This window comes from Lepisma saccharinum, chromosome 30 (assembly GCF_977018435.1).
Source record: "Lepisma saccharinum chromosome 30, izLepSacc3.1, whole genome shotgun sequence".
In the NCBI taxonomy this organism is placed as follows: Eukaryota; Metazoa; Arthropoda; class Insecta; order Zygentoma; family Lepismatidae; genus Lepisma; species Lepisma saccharinum.
In genome coordinates this window covers 23,868,491-23,885,129 of record NC_139258.1, presented here as the reverse complement: position 1 = coordinate 23,885,129, position 16,639 = coordinate 23,868,491, and the positions used below count along the sequence as shown (strand labels likewise).

Below are 16,639 nucleotides of genomic sequence, written 5' to 3'. Positions count from 1 at the left end.
TTTATATTCGTTATCAAGGGATGTAGTTTGTTAGACGTAAATTTTATGCTCAAATAAGCTAATATCTACTGCACCTACAATTACAATGGGAGAAGTACTAAATTGTACACCAGCTAGAAGTGGAATCCTTGGATTCCAAAACGCAGAGGGTGCAACAACGAATTTTTGTCGGGGCGGGGCAAGTACAGTGGGATCCACAAGTATTGCTCAGCAAATTGTCCATGACTATTTTCGTTGGTTTTTATCTTAATCTTACGTATTTTTAAGGACTGATTTTTTATGTATACTGGTTCAGAGGTTGTAAGCAGATTGCTTGGTGTTTTTTTGTCAGTTTGTGAAGCTCTCATTGCATAAAACAAAGGGAGTAAATGTTGTGATGGACAATTTGCTTGGTAATACTTATGGATCCCACTGTACCAGGGTAAAAGTACCAGTAGTAGTAGTAGTAGTAGTAGTAGTAGTAGTAGTAGTAGTAGTAGTAGTAGTAGTAGTAGTAGTAGTAGTAGTAGTAGTAGTAGTAGTAGTAGTAGTAGTAGTAGTAGTAGTAGTAGTAGTAGTAGTAGTAGTAGTAGTAGTAGTAGTAGTAGTAGTAGTAGTAGTAGTAGTAGTAGTAGTAGTAGTAGTAGTAGTAGTAGTAGTAGTAGTAGTAGTAGTAGTAGTAGTAGTAGTAGTAGTAGTAGTAGTAGTAGTAGTAGTAGTAGTAGTAGTAGTAGTAGTAGTAGTAGTAGTAGTAGTAGTAGTAGTAGTAGTAGTAGTAGTAGTAGTAGTAGTAGTAGTAGTAGTAGTAGTAGTAGTAGTAGTAGTAGTAGTAGTAGTAGTAGTAGTAGTAGTAGTAGTAGTAGTAGTAGTAGTAGTAGTAGTAGTAGTAGTAGTAGTAGTAGTAGTAGTAGTAGTAGTAGTAGTAGTAGTAGTAGTAGTAGTAGTAGTAGTAGTAGTAGTAGTAGTAGTAGTAGTAGTAGTAGTAGTAAAAATGACATTATTATTATTATTATTATTAGTAGTAGTAGTAGTAGCAGCAGCAGCATCAAAAACGTTATTATCCTCTTAAATTACGCAAAAAAAGGGGTAGAAGTCGGTGCTAAAGCATTTGTTTGGTCAAACGATTTGAAATATTTTTTCAACACTTTCAATTTCACATTAGCTAATAATGGAAAACAAGCACACAAACTGTATTTTTGAATGGCAGAAAATGCACGATAAATGCATTCCGATTATAATTCTTTTCGTACACATGACATGTATAACTTTCATGTACATCATATGTTTTACACATATGCAATATGGAGCGACATAAAATAAGAAAATACATATGCAACATGCTGCCACTAAATTGTGTACAAATTCAAAATTTATTCAATACATATATGTACAACAGATGTATATTGCCTAAATATATTACATTATAGAAAACAATTATATTGCGAGCAAAGCGTATAAGAAAATATTTAGATCCAATTTTTCCAAACTGAAAAGAATATTGATTTAATATGGCGCAAATAATTTCACGGGGCGCCATGGCATTCTCTCTTTTATAGCTTTTTTAATTTAGATCACTCGGCGTCCATGGCCGACTCCCGCCGCCCCCTAACAACGGCTCTGAACTTGACGAGATTGAGTAAAGCAAGCAGTCCGAGCGAAGCGAGCAAGAAAATTTTACGAAATGTATTTTATTTGCACAAAATTTGAAATCAAGGGGGGGGCAATTGCTCCTATGTACTAGGGATGGCCAAACGGATCCGGATCCGAAAAATCCGGATCCTTTCGGATCCGGATCCAAAAGTTACGTATCTGGATCCGGATCCGAAAATTCCGGATCTGGATCCGGATCTGAAAGTTTCGGATCTGGATCCGGATCCGAGAGTTCCGAATCCGCGGATCCGGGTCTGAAAGTTTCGGATCCGGATCCGAGAGTTCCGGATCCGCGGATCTGGATCTGAAAGTTTCGGATCCGGATCCAAAAATTTCGGATCCGGGTCCGAAAGTTTCGGATCTGGATCCGGATCCGAAAATCCGGATCCGGATCCGAGAGTTTCGTATCTCAATCCCATTTTAATATTACCACACCTTAGTCCTACAAGAATTTTTTTCAAGTGTTGTTCCTAAAATACTTTGCTACGCATCGGCTAACACACTCGTGCACAAATGTCCGAAGTGATTTTGTAAATGCCATTGAAACGAATATGTATTCATTCGAATGTATTGGAAATGAAAACACACATAAATGTGAGACATTCCATTCCAGGATGAAACCTTTAACACATATAACAAGGTAGAAATGTTATACAAAAATTATACAATTGTTCTACAGTTACAGTTTTACAAATTAAAATAAAACATTATAATATATGCAGTGTTAAATAATTACAAAGTGTAAGACTAACAAGGGAGGTTATCTAAAGGTCCCCCTCCGATTTCCATGAAACTTGGCAGTATAGTGGGGCCCAAAGGAAGAATTACGTGTTTTTTTGTTTCAGCTAAAAAACGGTTTTAGGGGGCAAAACCCCCTCAAATGTCAAGATGAGGACAAATTGAAGTGACGATCTGACCCGTGTCTTTCCGATTTCCATGAAACTTGGCAGGTGTATAGTGAGGCCCAATGGAAGAAATACGTGTTTTTTTGTTTCAGATAAAAAACTGTTTTAGGGGGCAAAACCCCCTCAAATGTCAAGATGAGGACAAATTGAAGTGAGGATCTGATCCTGTGTCCCCCTCCGATTTCCATGAAACTTGGCAGGTGTATAGTGGGGCCCAATGGAAGAATTACGTGTTTTTTTGTTTCAGATAAAAAACTGTTTTAGGGGGCAAAACCCCCTCAAATGTCAAGATGAGGACAAATTGAAGTGAGGATCTGATCCTGTGTCCCCCTCCGATTTCCATGAAACTTGGCAGTATAGTGGGGCCCAAATGAAGAAATACGTGTTTTTTTTTGTTTCAGCTAAAAAAACGGTTTTAGGGGGCAAAACCCCCTCAAATGTCAAGATGAGGACAAATTGAAGTGAGGATCTGACCCCTGTGTCTTTCCGATTTCCATGAAACTTGGCAGGTGTATAGTGGGGCCCAATGGAAGAAATACGTGTTTTTTTGTTTCAGATAAAAAACGGTTTTAGGGGGCAAAACCCCCTCAAATGTCAAGATGAGGACAAATTGAAGTAAGGATCTGACCCCTGTGTCCCTCCCATTTCCATAAAACTTGGCAGGTGTATAGTGGGGCCCAATGGAAGAAATAAGTGTTTTTTTTTGTTTCAGCTAAAAAACGGTTTTAGGGGGCAAAACCCCCTCAAATGTCAAGATGAGGACAAATTGAAGTGAGGATCGGACCCCTGTGTCCCCCTCCGATTTCCATGATACTTGGTAGGTGTGCGTATAAACGGGCCCAAATGAAGAAATACGTGTTTTTTTTTTGTTTCGGCTAAAAACGATTTTAGGGGGTAACCCCCCCTCAAATGTCAATATGAGGACAAATTTAAGTGGGCATTTGAGTTGTGTGTCCCCCTCCGATTTCCATGAAACTTGGCAGGTGTATAGTGGGGCCAAAGGAAGAAATACATGTTGTTGTTTTTTTGTTTCAGCTAAAAAACGGTTTTACAGTGCGAAACCCACTGAATTGTCAAGATAAGGACAAATTGAAGTGGGGATCTGACCCCTGTGTCCCCCTCAGATTTCCATGAAACTTGGCAGGTGTGTGTATAAACGGGCCCAAATTAAGAAATACGTGTTTTTTTGTTTCGGAAAAAAATTTGTTCTAGGGGGCAACCTCCTCTCAAATGTCAAGATGAGGACAAATTGAAGTAGGGATCTGACCCCTGAGTTCCCCTCCGATTTCCATGAAACGTGGCAGGTGTATAGAGGGGCCCGAAGGAAGAATTACGTGTTTTTTTTGTTTGAGCTAAAAACTGTTTCAGGGGGCAAAATCCCTTCAAATGTTAGGATGAGGACAAATTGAAGTAAGGATCTGACCCCTGTGTTCCCCTCCGATTTTCATGAAACTTCGCAGGTGTATAGAGGGGCCCAAAGGAAGAAATACGTGTTTTTTTGATTCGGCTAAAATACTGTTTTAGGCGGCAAAACCCGCCTCAAATATCAAGATTAGGACAAATTGCCGTGGGAATCATCTGACCCCTGAGTCCCCCTCCGATTCCCATGAAATTTGACAGGTGTATAGAGAGGCCGTATGACCCCTGTTTCTTCCTATGCCATATTTACGTGGTTTCGGGGACAGATCCCCACTTCAATTTCTCCTCATCTTGACATTTGAGGGGGGGGCTCTATACACCTGCCAAGTTTCATGGAAATCGGAGGGGGAGACTTAGACCTCCCTAGTAAGTAAGTGTATTAATTAATTACAAATCGCGCACGCGAGCACACACACTATATATATATATATGTGTATGTATATTATATATATATATGTATATTAGCAGGTAGCAATATGTTATAAGCACATTCTTACTTTCCAAAGAAGCGCATGTGGGATGGCAAAACGGATCCGGATCCAAAAGTACCGGATCCGAAAGTTTTGGATCCGGATCCGAAAGTTCTGAATCCGGATCCGAAAGTTCTGGATCCGGATCCGAAAGTTCTGGATCCGGATCCGAAAGTTCTGGATCCGAAAGTTCTGGATCCGGATCCGAAAATTCTGGATCCGGATCCGGATCTGAAAATTCCGGATCCGCAGATCCGGATCCGAAAAATTTTAGGATCCGGATCCTAAGGATCCGAAACCAACCGGATCCGGATTTCGGATCCGCCAGGATCCGGATCTGGCCACCCCTACTATGTACCCCCTGGAAATGCCCTTGGCCGTCAACGTTTGCCCCCCTAGAATTTACTTCCGTCGAAGCTTTAGGGGGCAATGCCTCCCTGCTCCCCTGTAGTTGCGCCACTGTCAAAATGACAGCGTGGGCACTAGTCTGTTTGACAAAGGAAAGTTTATTTAACCACGACACGATACAATCAGCGATTCACGAATCAATGAAAAATAATTTTTGAAATTGGCTGACATATTCAAAATTGTAGCACAGTACTATTGTACTTTGATTGTTCTGTCTTCATAATCACGAAATTTATGCCCCGTCAATATATACTGCTGGACAAAAAAACCGGACACTTGCATTTTTTGTGATAACGCAATGGGTCGATAAAAGCTCTGGTACAAGGGCTAACTAAATGTTGCAGAAACTGAATTAAGTACGAATGCATAAACAAAGTCCGAGCCTATGAATGGTGCATATGGTACTACATGATCTGCCGAACATTCTGTAATATACCTGCGAGCAGTTATTGCAATTCAGATGTCAAATATTAAAGTGTCCGGTTTTCATTGTCCAGCAGTATATTTCCCCCTTTTAAAAGCTTCTACGTTCTATTTAGTGAACATATTTCCATTTATAAGCTGACTTCAAGCTACTCCTGTTGGAGGTGCAGATTTCCATCACGGTTTCCAAGAAGATCAGTGAATGGAATGTTGTTTTTCAAATCCAAACTGTCCTTGCAGACAAGAGGGTGGGGGTAGGGGCTTTGAACGCCTGCGGGGCAAGTCTTTCTCATCTATGGAATTCCGGTAATTGTGACGTAGTGAGATCAAGTCCAACATCTCTGGGCAGAGAATGAAGTGATACAACTCAGCTGCTTGTATATTATCATTGTTATAGTGTGATAAACAACAAGAAATAAAGACAGAGCAGTTGCATCTTCCAATGATAAGGTGTTTATAAAGTGAACGCTACTGTCAGTGGCCCACCCACAATACTGTATACTCGTATGACACGATTTTTGTGACAACGTATAACTCAAATAATCTTAGTCCAAAATGATACTCATTGTTAAACCTTCTTGCTTAATAAAGAAAATTTATTATTATTATCATTATTATTAACTTCCTTCACATGAATGAGTTAACAATTTCGTGTCATTTCAATGTATGAAATGCACGTGGTAAAGGAACCAGTTATTTCTTCAAATATCGCTAACTCTCTACGGAGGGCAACCCTCATGAGGGCAGACCTCACCCTCACCCTCACCCTCCGAAGACTTGTGAGGGTGAGGGTGTGTGAGGGTGAGGGCGAGATCGATCCGTGAGGGTGAGGGCGTGTGAGGGTGAGGGCGAAAGCAGAGTTGTGAGGGTGAGGGCGTGTGAGGGTGAGGACGAAACCGAGCCGTGAGGGTGAGGGCATGTGAGGGTGAGGGCGACCTGTGAGCCGTGAGGGTGAGGGCATGTGAGGGTGAGGGCGACCTGTGAGCCGTGAGGGTGAGGGCATGTGAGGGCGAGGGTGAGAGGCAAGTCGTGAGGGTGAGGGCGAAAGGCGAGTCGTGAGGGCGAGGGCGTGTGAGGGTGAGGGCGTGTGAGGGTGAGGGCGACTGGTGAGTTGTGAGGGTGAGGGCGTGTGAGGGTGAGGGTGACTGGTGAGTCGTGAGGGTGAGGGCATGTGAGGGTGAGGGTGAGGGCGTGTGAGGGTGAGGGCGTGTGAGGGTGAGGGCGAAAGGCAAATCGTGAGGGTGAGGGCATGTGAGGGTGAGGGCGAAGCCGAGCCATGAGGGTGAGGGCGTGTGAGGGTGAGGGCGACTGGTGAGTCGTGAGGGTGAGGGCGTGTGAGGGTGAGGGCGAAGCTGAGCCGTGAGGGTGAGGGAGGTTGAACGAAAATGACCACCTCTGGCACAGACCCAATTTTACTACAAAACAGTACCACACCAGATATACATTGTCTAGTCCTTTTAGCTATACTTATTTTAACAATAGCCTATACTTATTCTGCAAATCCCTGTTGTAGGTTCAATCTCCAACATGCAAGAAGAAATCTGTTCACTTGAAAATGAGAGGCTGTTTGAAGACGTAATGTTAGAATAAGTACAGACAAAAGAACTAGACAATGGATAATTTCCAATTAACATTTCATGCTAATATCTAGGATTGCCTACGTAATGTTAAGCAACACCTATGATTTGTTCCAATTTGCCCATAAATGAATTAACATCTTTTCGGTGCGTCAGCACTGAGGCTATTTTGAACCCGTCACACTATACGGGGTCCAGCCCCTTATCATAACAAAAAATAAAAGTGTGTCTGAAAACTAAAATTTCCTCATTTTGGTTAAAAGCTGAGGTGAAAAAGGGTGCTCAGCACAAATAACGACAAAACACAAGACGACACAGAATTATACTGGGCGTCAGGCCAGTCGCCAGAGCCTCGTTAGTCAGCAGTCTAGAGTGTCCTACGTGGAAGTGAGGTTGACAATTGGGTGTACTACATGGAAGGTCACCTCCTACACCCCCAATACATTCTAATCAAACGTGTAAACGTTACAGTAAAATGCTTATAGAAATTCTATTCTGTAGCTTCCTACACCGATTGATATTTAAAGACTACAATGAGAGGTGTTCATGTACCTAATTAGTGGATGAACATTTCTTAAAGAGTTTCCTTTTAATTAATTCAAACAAATTTTATCCAGCATAGTGACAACATAATACTCTATGAAGTTTCACACCCATGTATCAATTGGCATCATTCTAAATGCACGGCCATAAAATTAGGTGGGTGGCAGAAGTTCACGCTGTTGGCACATCAGAGCACAACTCCATGTGTTAGGTTTAAGAGAATGAGAGAGCTAGTCATAGAGTTGGTCTTTGTAATCCATGTGATACAAACTGACTGCCCCAAGAGAGAGGTGGATCTGGTGCTCGAACTAGGGAACGCAGCCCGGTTGATGTTGCCACACACTGCACGGGAACAAGCGACTTTTGTCCCGCGCTTGCTTTGCTTTTTCCCATATGCGACACCAGCTGAATTCTGACCAGCTGCCTATTTTCATGGCCGTGCATTTAGGCTTGATGCTACTTACCTCTGAGAAAGCAAAACTGCCCATTTGTGAGAAATCAGATTTTGTCCTAGCAAATGTAGTCACATATTTATAGTGAATAACTAGAGGCACATATTTTTGATAAATAAAAAAGCAAAATTTCGGTACAAAAACTGAGTCAATTTCAGGTTCAAAAGTGGTAAATAAAATAAAATATCGGTGTTATAGTGGTGAAAAATTGGATGAAATGTGGTATATAAAAAGACATTTTGGTTTTAAAATTGTGAATATAATCCTAAATTTGATTTAAAAACTACACTTATTCCACAGAAGTAACATTTCACTTCTAATAGCACATTTATGTAGTTATCAGAGTATTAAGTTTATTTCTGTGTAAAGGAGTCCATTTTTGCTTCTCCAATATTAACAGCAGAATTAATAACTTCTCTGGGAATTGCATAACTCTCAGGATAATTCAGACCTTAGAAGGTGTCGCGTCGGTGAATAAACCCTGAATTTCATGTTTAAGAGTTAATTTCACTTTTTGCAGTTCATTTCGCATTATTTCGTGACAAAACATGGTCACAAAATGCATATCACACCATTCAAACACATGAAAAATTAACACTACAATGTGTTTTTTCAAATTTAGTTTTTTTTGTCAAAAACAAAATATGCATGCCTATGAATAACATATCAGTTTTTCAGTACAAAAACTAGGCACATATCGGGATCAAAAGCGGTATATAAAATTCAGTGTTAAAATGGTGAATAAAACGCAAAATCTGATTTCAGAAACTATACTAATTTACACAAAATAAACATTTCCTTTCCAATAACACATTTATATAGTTATCAGAGTAATGAGTTTATTCCTGTGTAAAGGAATCTATTTTTGCTTCTCAAATATTTATAGTAGAATTAATAAATTTTTCATGATTTTCACAACTCCCAGAATATTTTAAACTTCAAAAAGTGTTGCATTAGTAAATAAACTCTACAATTCATGTTTAATAAGTTTAGTTCGCATTATGCAGTGCATATCGCACCATTTCATGATGATACATGGTAAGAAAATGCACATCACACCTTTTAAAAACATGAAGAATTAACATTACAGTGTGTTATTTCATGTTTCGTCAAAAACAAAATATACATGCCTTTAGAAATGGTAGTTCTGACAAATTCCCTGAATTATGCCTGTTTCCCAGGTACTTCTAAATTAGTTTCCATGTTGCTCTATAATGATTTTACCATACTAAAAAGTAAGTTAATATTGCATGTTAAAGAAGTTTATCCAACAATGTTGAAAATATATTATGAAAACATTACAAAAGAATATTTCTACATGAAATGAGAGGCTCAGAGCATACGAGTGGCGAAACTCCATTCAAGACAGTTTTGAGAAAAAGACACATTTAAATAACTTAGTACTATATTCAGCTGTTGGAGTACAAACATAGTGGTGATTTTATGAGCAAGAATTTGAATATAAGACGTAAGCGATTTACTAAAGATATATCCGCGAAACTCTCTTATGTCACATTATCAACTGCGTTGTTTATTCCCCTTAACATGAAAAGATTTTGAGACTTGGGAGATACTTCTAGCACTGAAATCATGATACTTTACAGTTAGTAAGTTATACCTGTAACTTAATTTCCATGATAAGTGGAGTTACACCACTTGAGTTCTGAACCCCTAAAAATATACCACCCCCATCCCCCCCACCAGTAAAAAAAACAGTTTGGAGGAAAAGGTGAAATCTAATTTGAGTTTACAATCCTGACAACAGAAAAATTCATTAATTTTCCTGATTTCTTTCTCAAGCCACGTGAGTAGAGACCATGTGAGTTTAGCACTAACAATTTGGCTATGTTGGAATTCAGTAGCACTTTACCCTTACTGATGTAAATTGGTTACTGCAACACTAAATACAATTAACGAGTAACGTGTTGATTGTGTTACATTACTGACCAACTCTGAAGTACGAGGGCTATCCAGAAAGTCACTCACATTTCGGCGGGGTGTCGCTAGGGGCAGGGCGAGTGCCGCCATTTTGTGACGGGGGCTTCCGCCCGTTCAGTGCGCATTCAGCTGTGGACTTGTGAAGTTCATGTCGCCTCTGCTCTGTTCATAATACATTGTTAACATGAGTGCTCCGATTGAAAATCTCGCCAGTTGTGAAGTGAGGTCGGTCATACAATTTTTGTTGGCGAAAGACACTAAACCGATTGACATTCATCGACAACTGTGTGAAGTTTATGGTAAAGATGTGATGAGTGAAAGTGGAGTGAGGCGTTGGTGCCTCATGTTTAAAGATGGCCGCACAAATGTTCACGATGAAGACCGAAGAGCAATTCAAAACAAACTCCGAGGAAAACTGAGTGCAAAAGTCCTGCTGTTTCATGACAACGTCCAACTGCACTCGGCCAACCGGACGCAGGAACTTTTACAGGCCTCTCATTGGGAGGTTTTTGACCATCCGCCATATAGCCCGGATCTCGCACCAAGTGACTACCACTTGTTTCCCCACATGAAGACCTGGCTAGCAACGCAGCACTTTGATGACTACGCAGAACTTCAGGCTGGTGTGCAGAAATGGTTGAAGTCACAGGCACCAACTTTTTATGACCATGGACTTTGTAAGCTTGTTCATCGCTATGATAAGTGCCTAAACTTGTACGGCAACTATGTCAAAAAGTAGTGTAAGAGTGTCGCTTCAAAATGTATATAATAAAAAATGTCTACTTTCACTTGTCTTCTTTTTATTCCAAAACGTGAGTTACTTTCTGGATAGCCCTTGTAATGTCCAGACTTTGATTGATTGTTTTTTGTTTTACTTAGCTTTTCTGGCACTTTTGACTAATTGCTTGATGATACGAGTAAATTGAAGAGATTAAGGGACACCCAGGCTGGGATAACCTGTGTTAACCACTCTGCCATGGAGGTCGGCAGTAATGCATAGATACCCACACAAAAAATGACACATACTATCCTCAGTAGGGTTGTGTCGAAGCCGATTACAGATGTATAAAAATCGGCAGAAATTGACATATTGGCATCGGCAAAAATCCGGTATTTAAACCGGTACAGATAACACTACAGTTTTACCTTCTAATAAGTTTTATATTTTAGTTCTGTAAGATTTATTGAAAATTAGGTTATGATTTTTCATCATTTGTAAAGTTTTTGTAATAAAATTATTGCAAACTCTCATTCAGAGGATCAATCTACCTCAAAATCAGAAATGAAACGGTACATTGTTGAACCAACTAGTCCAAGTGACCAGGATTCGCTGTATTGGAAATTCAAAAATGGGTATCCAAACCTGATGCAAGTGGTGAAAAAATACTTGGGCACACCTGCTGCATCAGTATTCAGTGAAAGAGTGTTCAGTTTTACTGGACAGATTTGCGACGATAAGAGAAGAAGTAGGTTACTTCCAGAAGTGCTTCCAAAACCAGTGTCTCTGAGTTTAATCTGTCAGCATTAAATTTACAACATTAAGAACAGGAATTCATTTTGCATTTCAAAGAACTGCTTGTGTACTAATGTTAAATCTCTTGAGAATCTATGTTCTTCTTTAAGGTTCACATAACCACTTTTTGTAGATGGAAATGTACATTCGCATCTCTTGATAATGTATATACATATATGCAACAGAAATGTACATAGCAAATCATGCTGAAAATAACACCCCATTTCCGTTGGATAATCTTATGTATCGGAATCGGTTAAATATCGGTATCAGTACTGGTTCCAAACATTATCAATGAGTACATCGGCATCGGTAAATTTTCAGCTTCATCACATCCCTAATCCTCAGCATTCTATTAAAGTTAATACACAAAGTCCACCACAAAAAAAGGTAACTTTGCATTGTTTATCGCTAAAATTAAATGTCACTCCCAGGGTCGTACCTAAACTGTTTGCCACACCGCTCACAATGGAACCTTTTGATTCCCTGGTGTATCCTTTTATGCCTGATGTAGCTGGCCAGGTAAGGAAATTTTCGCCCACAAACTGTACACTGGTACGGCATCTCACCTTGAAAGGTAACAAGTGAACAATGAACACAAATAATTAAAATATCATTAAAAAGAACAGTATACCATGACAAAGAATGTCCAGTATTTCATTTATAGATGTATTTTCTTAATTACTACCAGATACTGTGTGTTCCGTTCAAACCTCCCACATTTCAATTCATCATTGCTAAAAGGTTATGAAACATAATGGAATGCGTCACGTACACAAACTGCATTGTTGTTGTTTGAGGTAGAGGATCATAGATGGTAGCATGCAAAAAGAATGACGCTTATATTTGAGGATGCATAAAGGAGTTTAGAAAGTGGGCCAGAGATGTGAGCACTCAAAAAAACGTCTACCATTGTAAAAAGAGAAAAAGGACAGCGCGGATGTGGTGAAATAATTATTGTAGATATTAATACTAATTATAACGAAATAAATAAATGAACTTAGCACAATAACAGGATATAAATAAGGTGGTGGAAAGTGTAATTAATATTCAGTAATAGCATAAGTGATCATTATATAAAAGTAAAGAAGTCTAATAGTAATTACGATTCTGGGTCTATTACGGTTCCCACAAACTGAGAGTTTCGTGCAGATTTTCGGTTGTTTGCCCAGGTGTAGCGCCATTTCACGGCAGGCAGCACTTTTGGTAGGCGCATCTATTGCAGCTCCAAGTTAAGGTTAGCGCTGGCCAGGCAGCGATCTTTAACTAACCCCTTTTGCTTTATTTGTCTGGGAGATCGACTTTCTTAATATTTCCATCAATTTGGAAAAGGTATTGACAAAGAAACGAGGGAAGAGAGGAGGCAGGAAAATGAGAGAGTCAATTCTGGCAAGATGAAAAAGGGAAGGAGGATAAATCTTACAAGCTCCAATCATCAACTATGATCCACTGGGTCTATTGCACGATGTTTCCAAACAAGAACATGCATATAAGATGCAGAACCTAGATATACATACAGTTCAAGGAAGTATATATAAAGATACAAAGGGAAGCGTATATAATGATCCACGTACAAATAAAAATCACGAGCCAGGATCTAAAAGGCTCATTAGCAAGATCAATGAACGAACCAAAAGATGTAAATAAAGAATAAGGAAAGGATGATGTTACATAGATGAAGAAACTTAAGTAGCATCAGGAATTTGTAAATAAGGATGTAAATATACAGTACGTAATAATTGCAAGAAGAAAAAATCTTTAGTAATTATAAGAAGAAGAAGCCTTAGTAATTAAAAGAAGAAGAAGCCCTAGTAATTACAAGAAGAAGAAGCCCTAGTAATTACTAGAAGAAGAAGCCTTAGTAATTACAAGAAGAAGAAGCTTTAGTAATTATAAGAAGAAGATGCCTTAGTAATTATAAGAAGAAGATGCCTTAGTAATTATAAGAAGAAGAAGCCTTAGTAATTGCAAGAAGAAGAAGCCCAAAGAAGAAAATTGGCTGCAATTAATAAGAAATAAAAATAGAAGAAAAAAATATTGTATGAAAAGATTTTCAAAGTTATCTAGTATTTGTACATGTTATTCAAGAATATATTACAAATTGTACCCTCCGTAGTGGGTTAAATTATTGTTTTCTTTCCATATATTCGTAATGTTAGTCATCCTGATCTGTGGCCAGAGGTATCTCATTGTTTCTACCCTGTGCTCACGTGAGAGGACGTGGCAAATGCGAGTGGTACTAGACGAAAGAGAAACTCAAAGAATTTTATTGCATGACCTCAAAGTTCACCGTTCTCTCACTATGCAGTGCCACAATCGCATAAAGCACAATGGCTACTCCGCAACAGCGTGCACAATCTGTATTTTGGTATGCAGAGACCAAATCAATCATTGCAGTGCAAATAAATTACCGGAGAGAATATGGAGGTGAAGCACCTGATGGGAAAACCATTAAGGCATGGTGTGCAAAGTTTGAACTTTGAATTGCTTGGACGCTTGGCGAAGTGATTTACGTGGGCTTCTCTGAAATCCAGCTTGAATTTCTTTCACCTTCTCCTCCGAAACACGTCAACGAGAATCTCCGGATTGCTTATTAACACTTCCAATCACCAAAAACTTTGCACACCATGCCTCAATGGTTTTCCCATCAGGTTTTTCATCTCCACATTCTCTCCGGTAATTTCTTTGCACTGTAATGATTGAATTGGTCTCTGCATACCAGAATACAGATGTGCACGCTGCTGCGGAGTCACCATTGTGCTTTATGTGATTGTGGCACTGCATAGTGAGAGATCGGTGAACTACGAGGTCATGCAATAAAATTCTTTGAGTTTCTCTTTCGTCCAGTACCACTCGCATTCCATTATGTTTCATAACCTTTGAGCAATGATGAATTGAAACGTGGGAGGTACATTCAAGTACAGAAATCACATTGTGTTGAATATAAACCTTCCACAACTATTCATGCTGGCAACAAAAAGAATTGGTACCAATATTGTACCGAGTTTGTTTCACAATACACCTATACATAGAGGCACAAATTTTTGGTAAATAAAAAAAGCAAAATTTGTACGAGTCAATTTCGAGTTCAAAAGCCGTAGCGGTAAATAACGTAAATAACATTTCTGTGTTATAGCGGGGATAAAAATGGATCACTATATAAAATAACATTTTGGTTTGAAAATTGTGAACATAATCCAAAATTTTATTTAAAAACTGAACTTATTACAAAATAAATATAACCCTTCTAATAGCACATTTACGTAGTTACCAAAGTATTAAGTTCATTCCTGTATAAAGGGGTCCATACTTGCTTCTCAAATATTTACAGCAGGATTAATCAATTTTCCATGAATTGTATAACTCACAGAATAATTCAAACTTCAGAAAGTGTCACGTCGTGTATAAGAGTCTATTTCACATTTTGCAGTTCATTTCGTGACAAAATAGGGTAGGAAAATGCACCTCACACCTTTCGGAAACATGAAAAATTAGCATTACAATGTGTTATTTCACATTTCGTGTTTTTAATCAAAACACGAAATATGCATGCCCCTACTTATATGTAGTACATTGATTGATTTATTTGGTTTATTTACTTCTCTTTCCTGCCACTTTTAGCTGAGGATGAGTGATGATATGATGAAGGGACACTCACAAAGAACACCCATGCCTAGGCTGGGATTCAAACCTGGGACCCCTGGCATCATAACATGCTGTGATAATCAGTACTCTTATCAGTATTGATCAGTATAAGCATATCAGTGAATCAGTTTATTGACAGTTTTTCTAATTACTTAATGATTTTAGAATCAGTACACACACACATTCAGGGAATGACAATAGCAACTTACCAGAATGTCGCCGTTGATGTGACTGTAGGGCAGAGCGTGTAGCAAATACTTTTGAACACTCCTTGCACTTCAAAAGAGCATGGTCGTAGTTCCGCACATGATGCTCTAAGCTGTAAGAAAATTATATGTTACACACAAAAGAGATACACTCCCACATTGTTAATTATGTATGACAACAGGTTTGTAACTTGAGGGAAAATATCTTCTTGGGAGGGGAGGGGCAATGACAAACACAGTAACCTCATTACCCTTCAGTTAGCACAATAAAATACTGATTATTTGTCGTATTGGTCCTTTACCATTCTTTTTTCAGTTTTTATTCCATTTTCGTTTTTAATTTTCCTAGTAATTTGTCAAAACTTTATGCTTATATTCTAATATTGAATAGGTCTTTACTATATCATACGAGGGTCACTATTTATATTTTGAGCCTAACAATGAAAAAACAGGAATTTGGCATTGAAAACTGCTTTATTGTTTTTCGAAGTATTCTCCTTTATGGTCCTTTTGCATTCGTTCGAACCATTTGTCAAAGCAGTTTTTCCAATCTTCTTGAGACACCTCCATAATATGGTTTTTGAACGCATCAACGGCGTCTTCCGCCGACGAAAATCGTTGTCCACGCAATTTATTCTTGACATTCGGGAACAAGAAGAAGTCATTGGGTGCCAAATCAGGACTGTACGGCGGATGACCCATCAATTCGATTTTTTGACTGTTCATAAAGTCGGTTGTTAGACGAGATGTGTGACAGCTGGCATTGTCTTCATGAAGAATGATCCGACGGCGTTTGTTTGTTTTCCGTATTTGACCGAAGACCTCTGCCAAACAAATTGTTGTGTACCATTCAGAGTTCACCGTTCTACATTCCTCTAAAGGCACAGTTGCCACATGACCAGTTTTCCTGAAAAAACAGGCGACCATTTGTTTCGATGTGCTTCGAGCGCGAACAACTTTTGTTGGATTGGGTTCATCTTGAAACACCCATACAGTCGACTGCTGTTTACGTTCCGGCTCATATGCATATATCCATGATTCGTCACCTGTTACAATCTTATATACGTCTTTTGAAGCACCACGATTGTATTTATTGAGCATTTGTTTGCACCAATTGACGCGAGCGTCTTTTTGAGTTTTTGTCAAGTTGTGTGGGATCCAACGAGAACATACCTTTGTCACAGCTAAATGATCATGTAATATTTTATATATGCTTGTGGAACTAATGCCTATGGTTGCCTCAATCTCACAGTATGTCACATGACGATCTTGCAGTATTAGGTTTTGCACAGCATCAATGTTTTCTTGAGCAACAACTGATTTTGGACGACCTTCGCGAATCTCGTCGGTGAGCGAATGGCGGCCACGATTAAATTCGTTATACCAGCATTTCACAGTGGCAAAGGATGGGGCTTCATCGCCAAATGTGGAAGTAAGTTGATCAATGCACTCTTGTCTTGATAATCCATGTCGAAAATCGTAAAAAATCATCCCACGAAAATGTTCACGAG

The 16,639-nt window shown here is 39.1% G+C and overlaps 1 protein-coding gene across 3 annotated transcripts in view; it reads right to left on the bottom strand.

Annotated features, from left to right (window-relative positions):
• Positions 1-16,639, bottom strand: part of LOC145981896 (uncharacterized) — a 383,471-nt gene that overhangs the window by 17,090 nt on the left and 349,742 nt on the right. For all 3 annotated transcript variants that reach the window (XM_083115386.1, XM_083115385.1, XM_083115387.1), the window contains exons 8-9: positions 15,132-15,241; positions 11,720-11,846 (exon numbers count right to left, since the gene is read on the bottom strand). In XM_083115386.1, the coding sequence (XP_082971512.1) occupies positions 11,720-11,846; positions 15,132-15,241 (237 nt within the window). The remainder of the gene's footprint in view (positions 1-11,719; positions 11,847-15,131; positions 15,242-16,639) is intronic.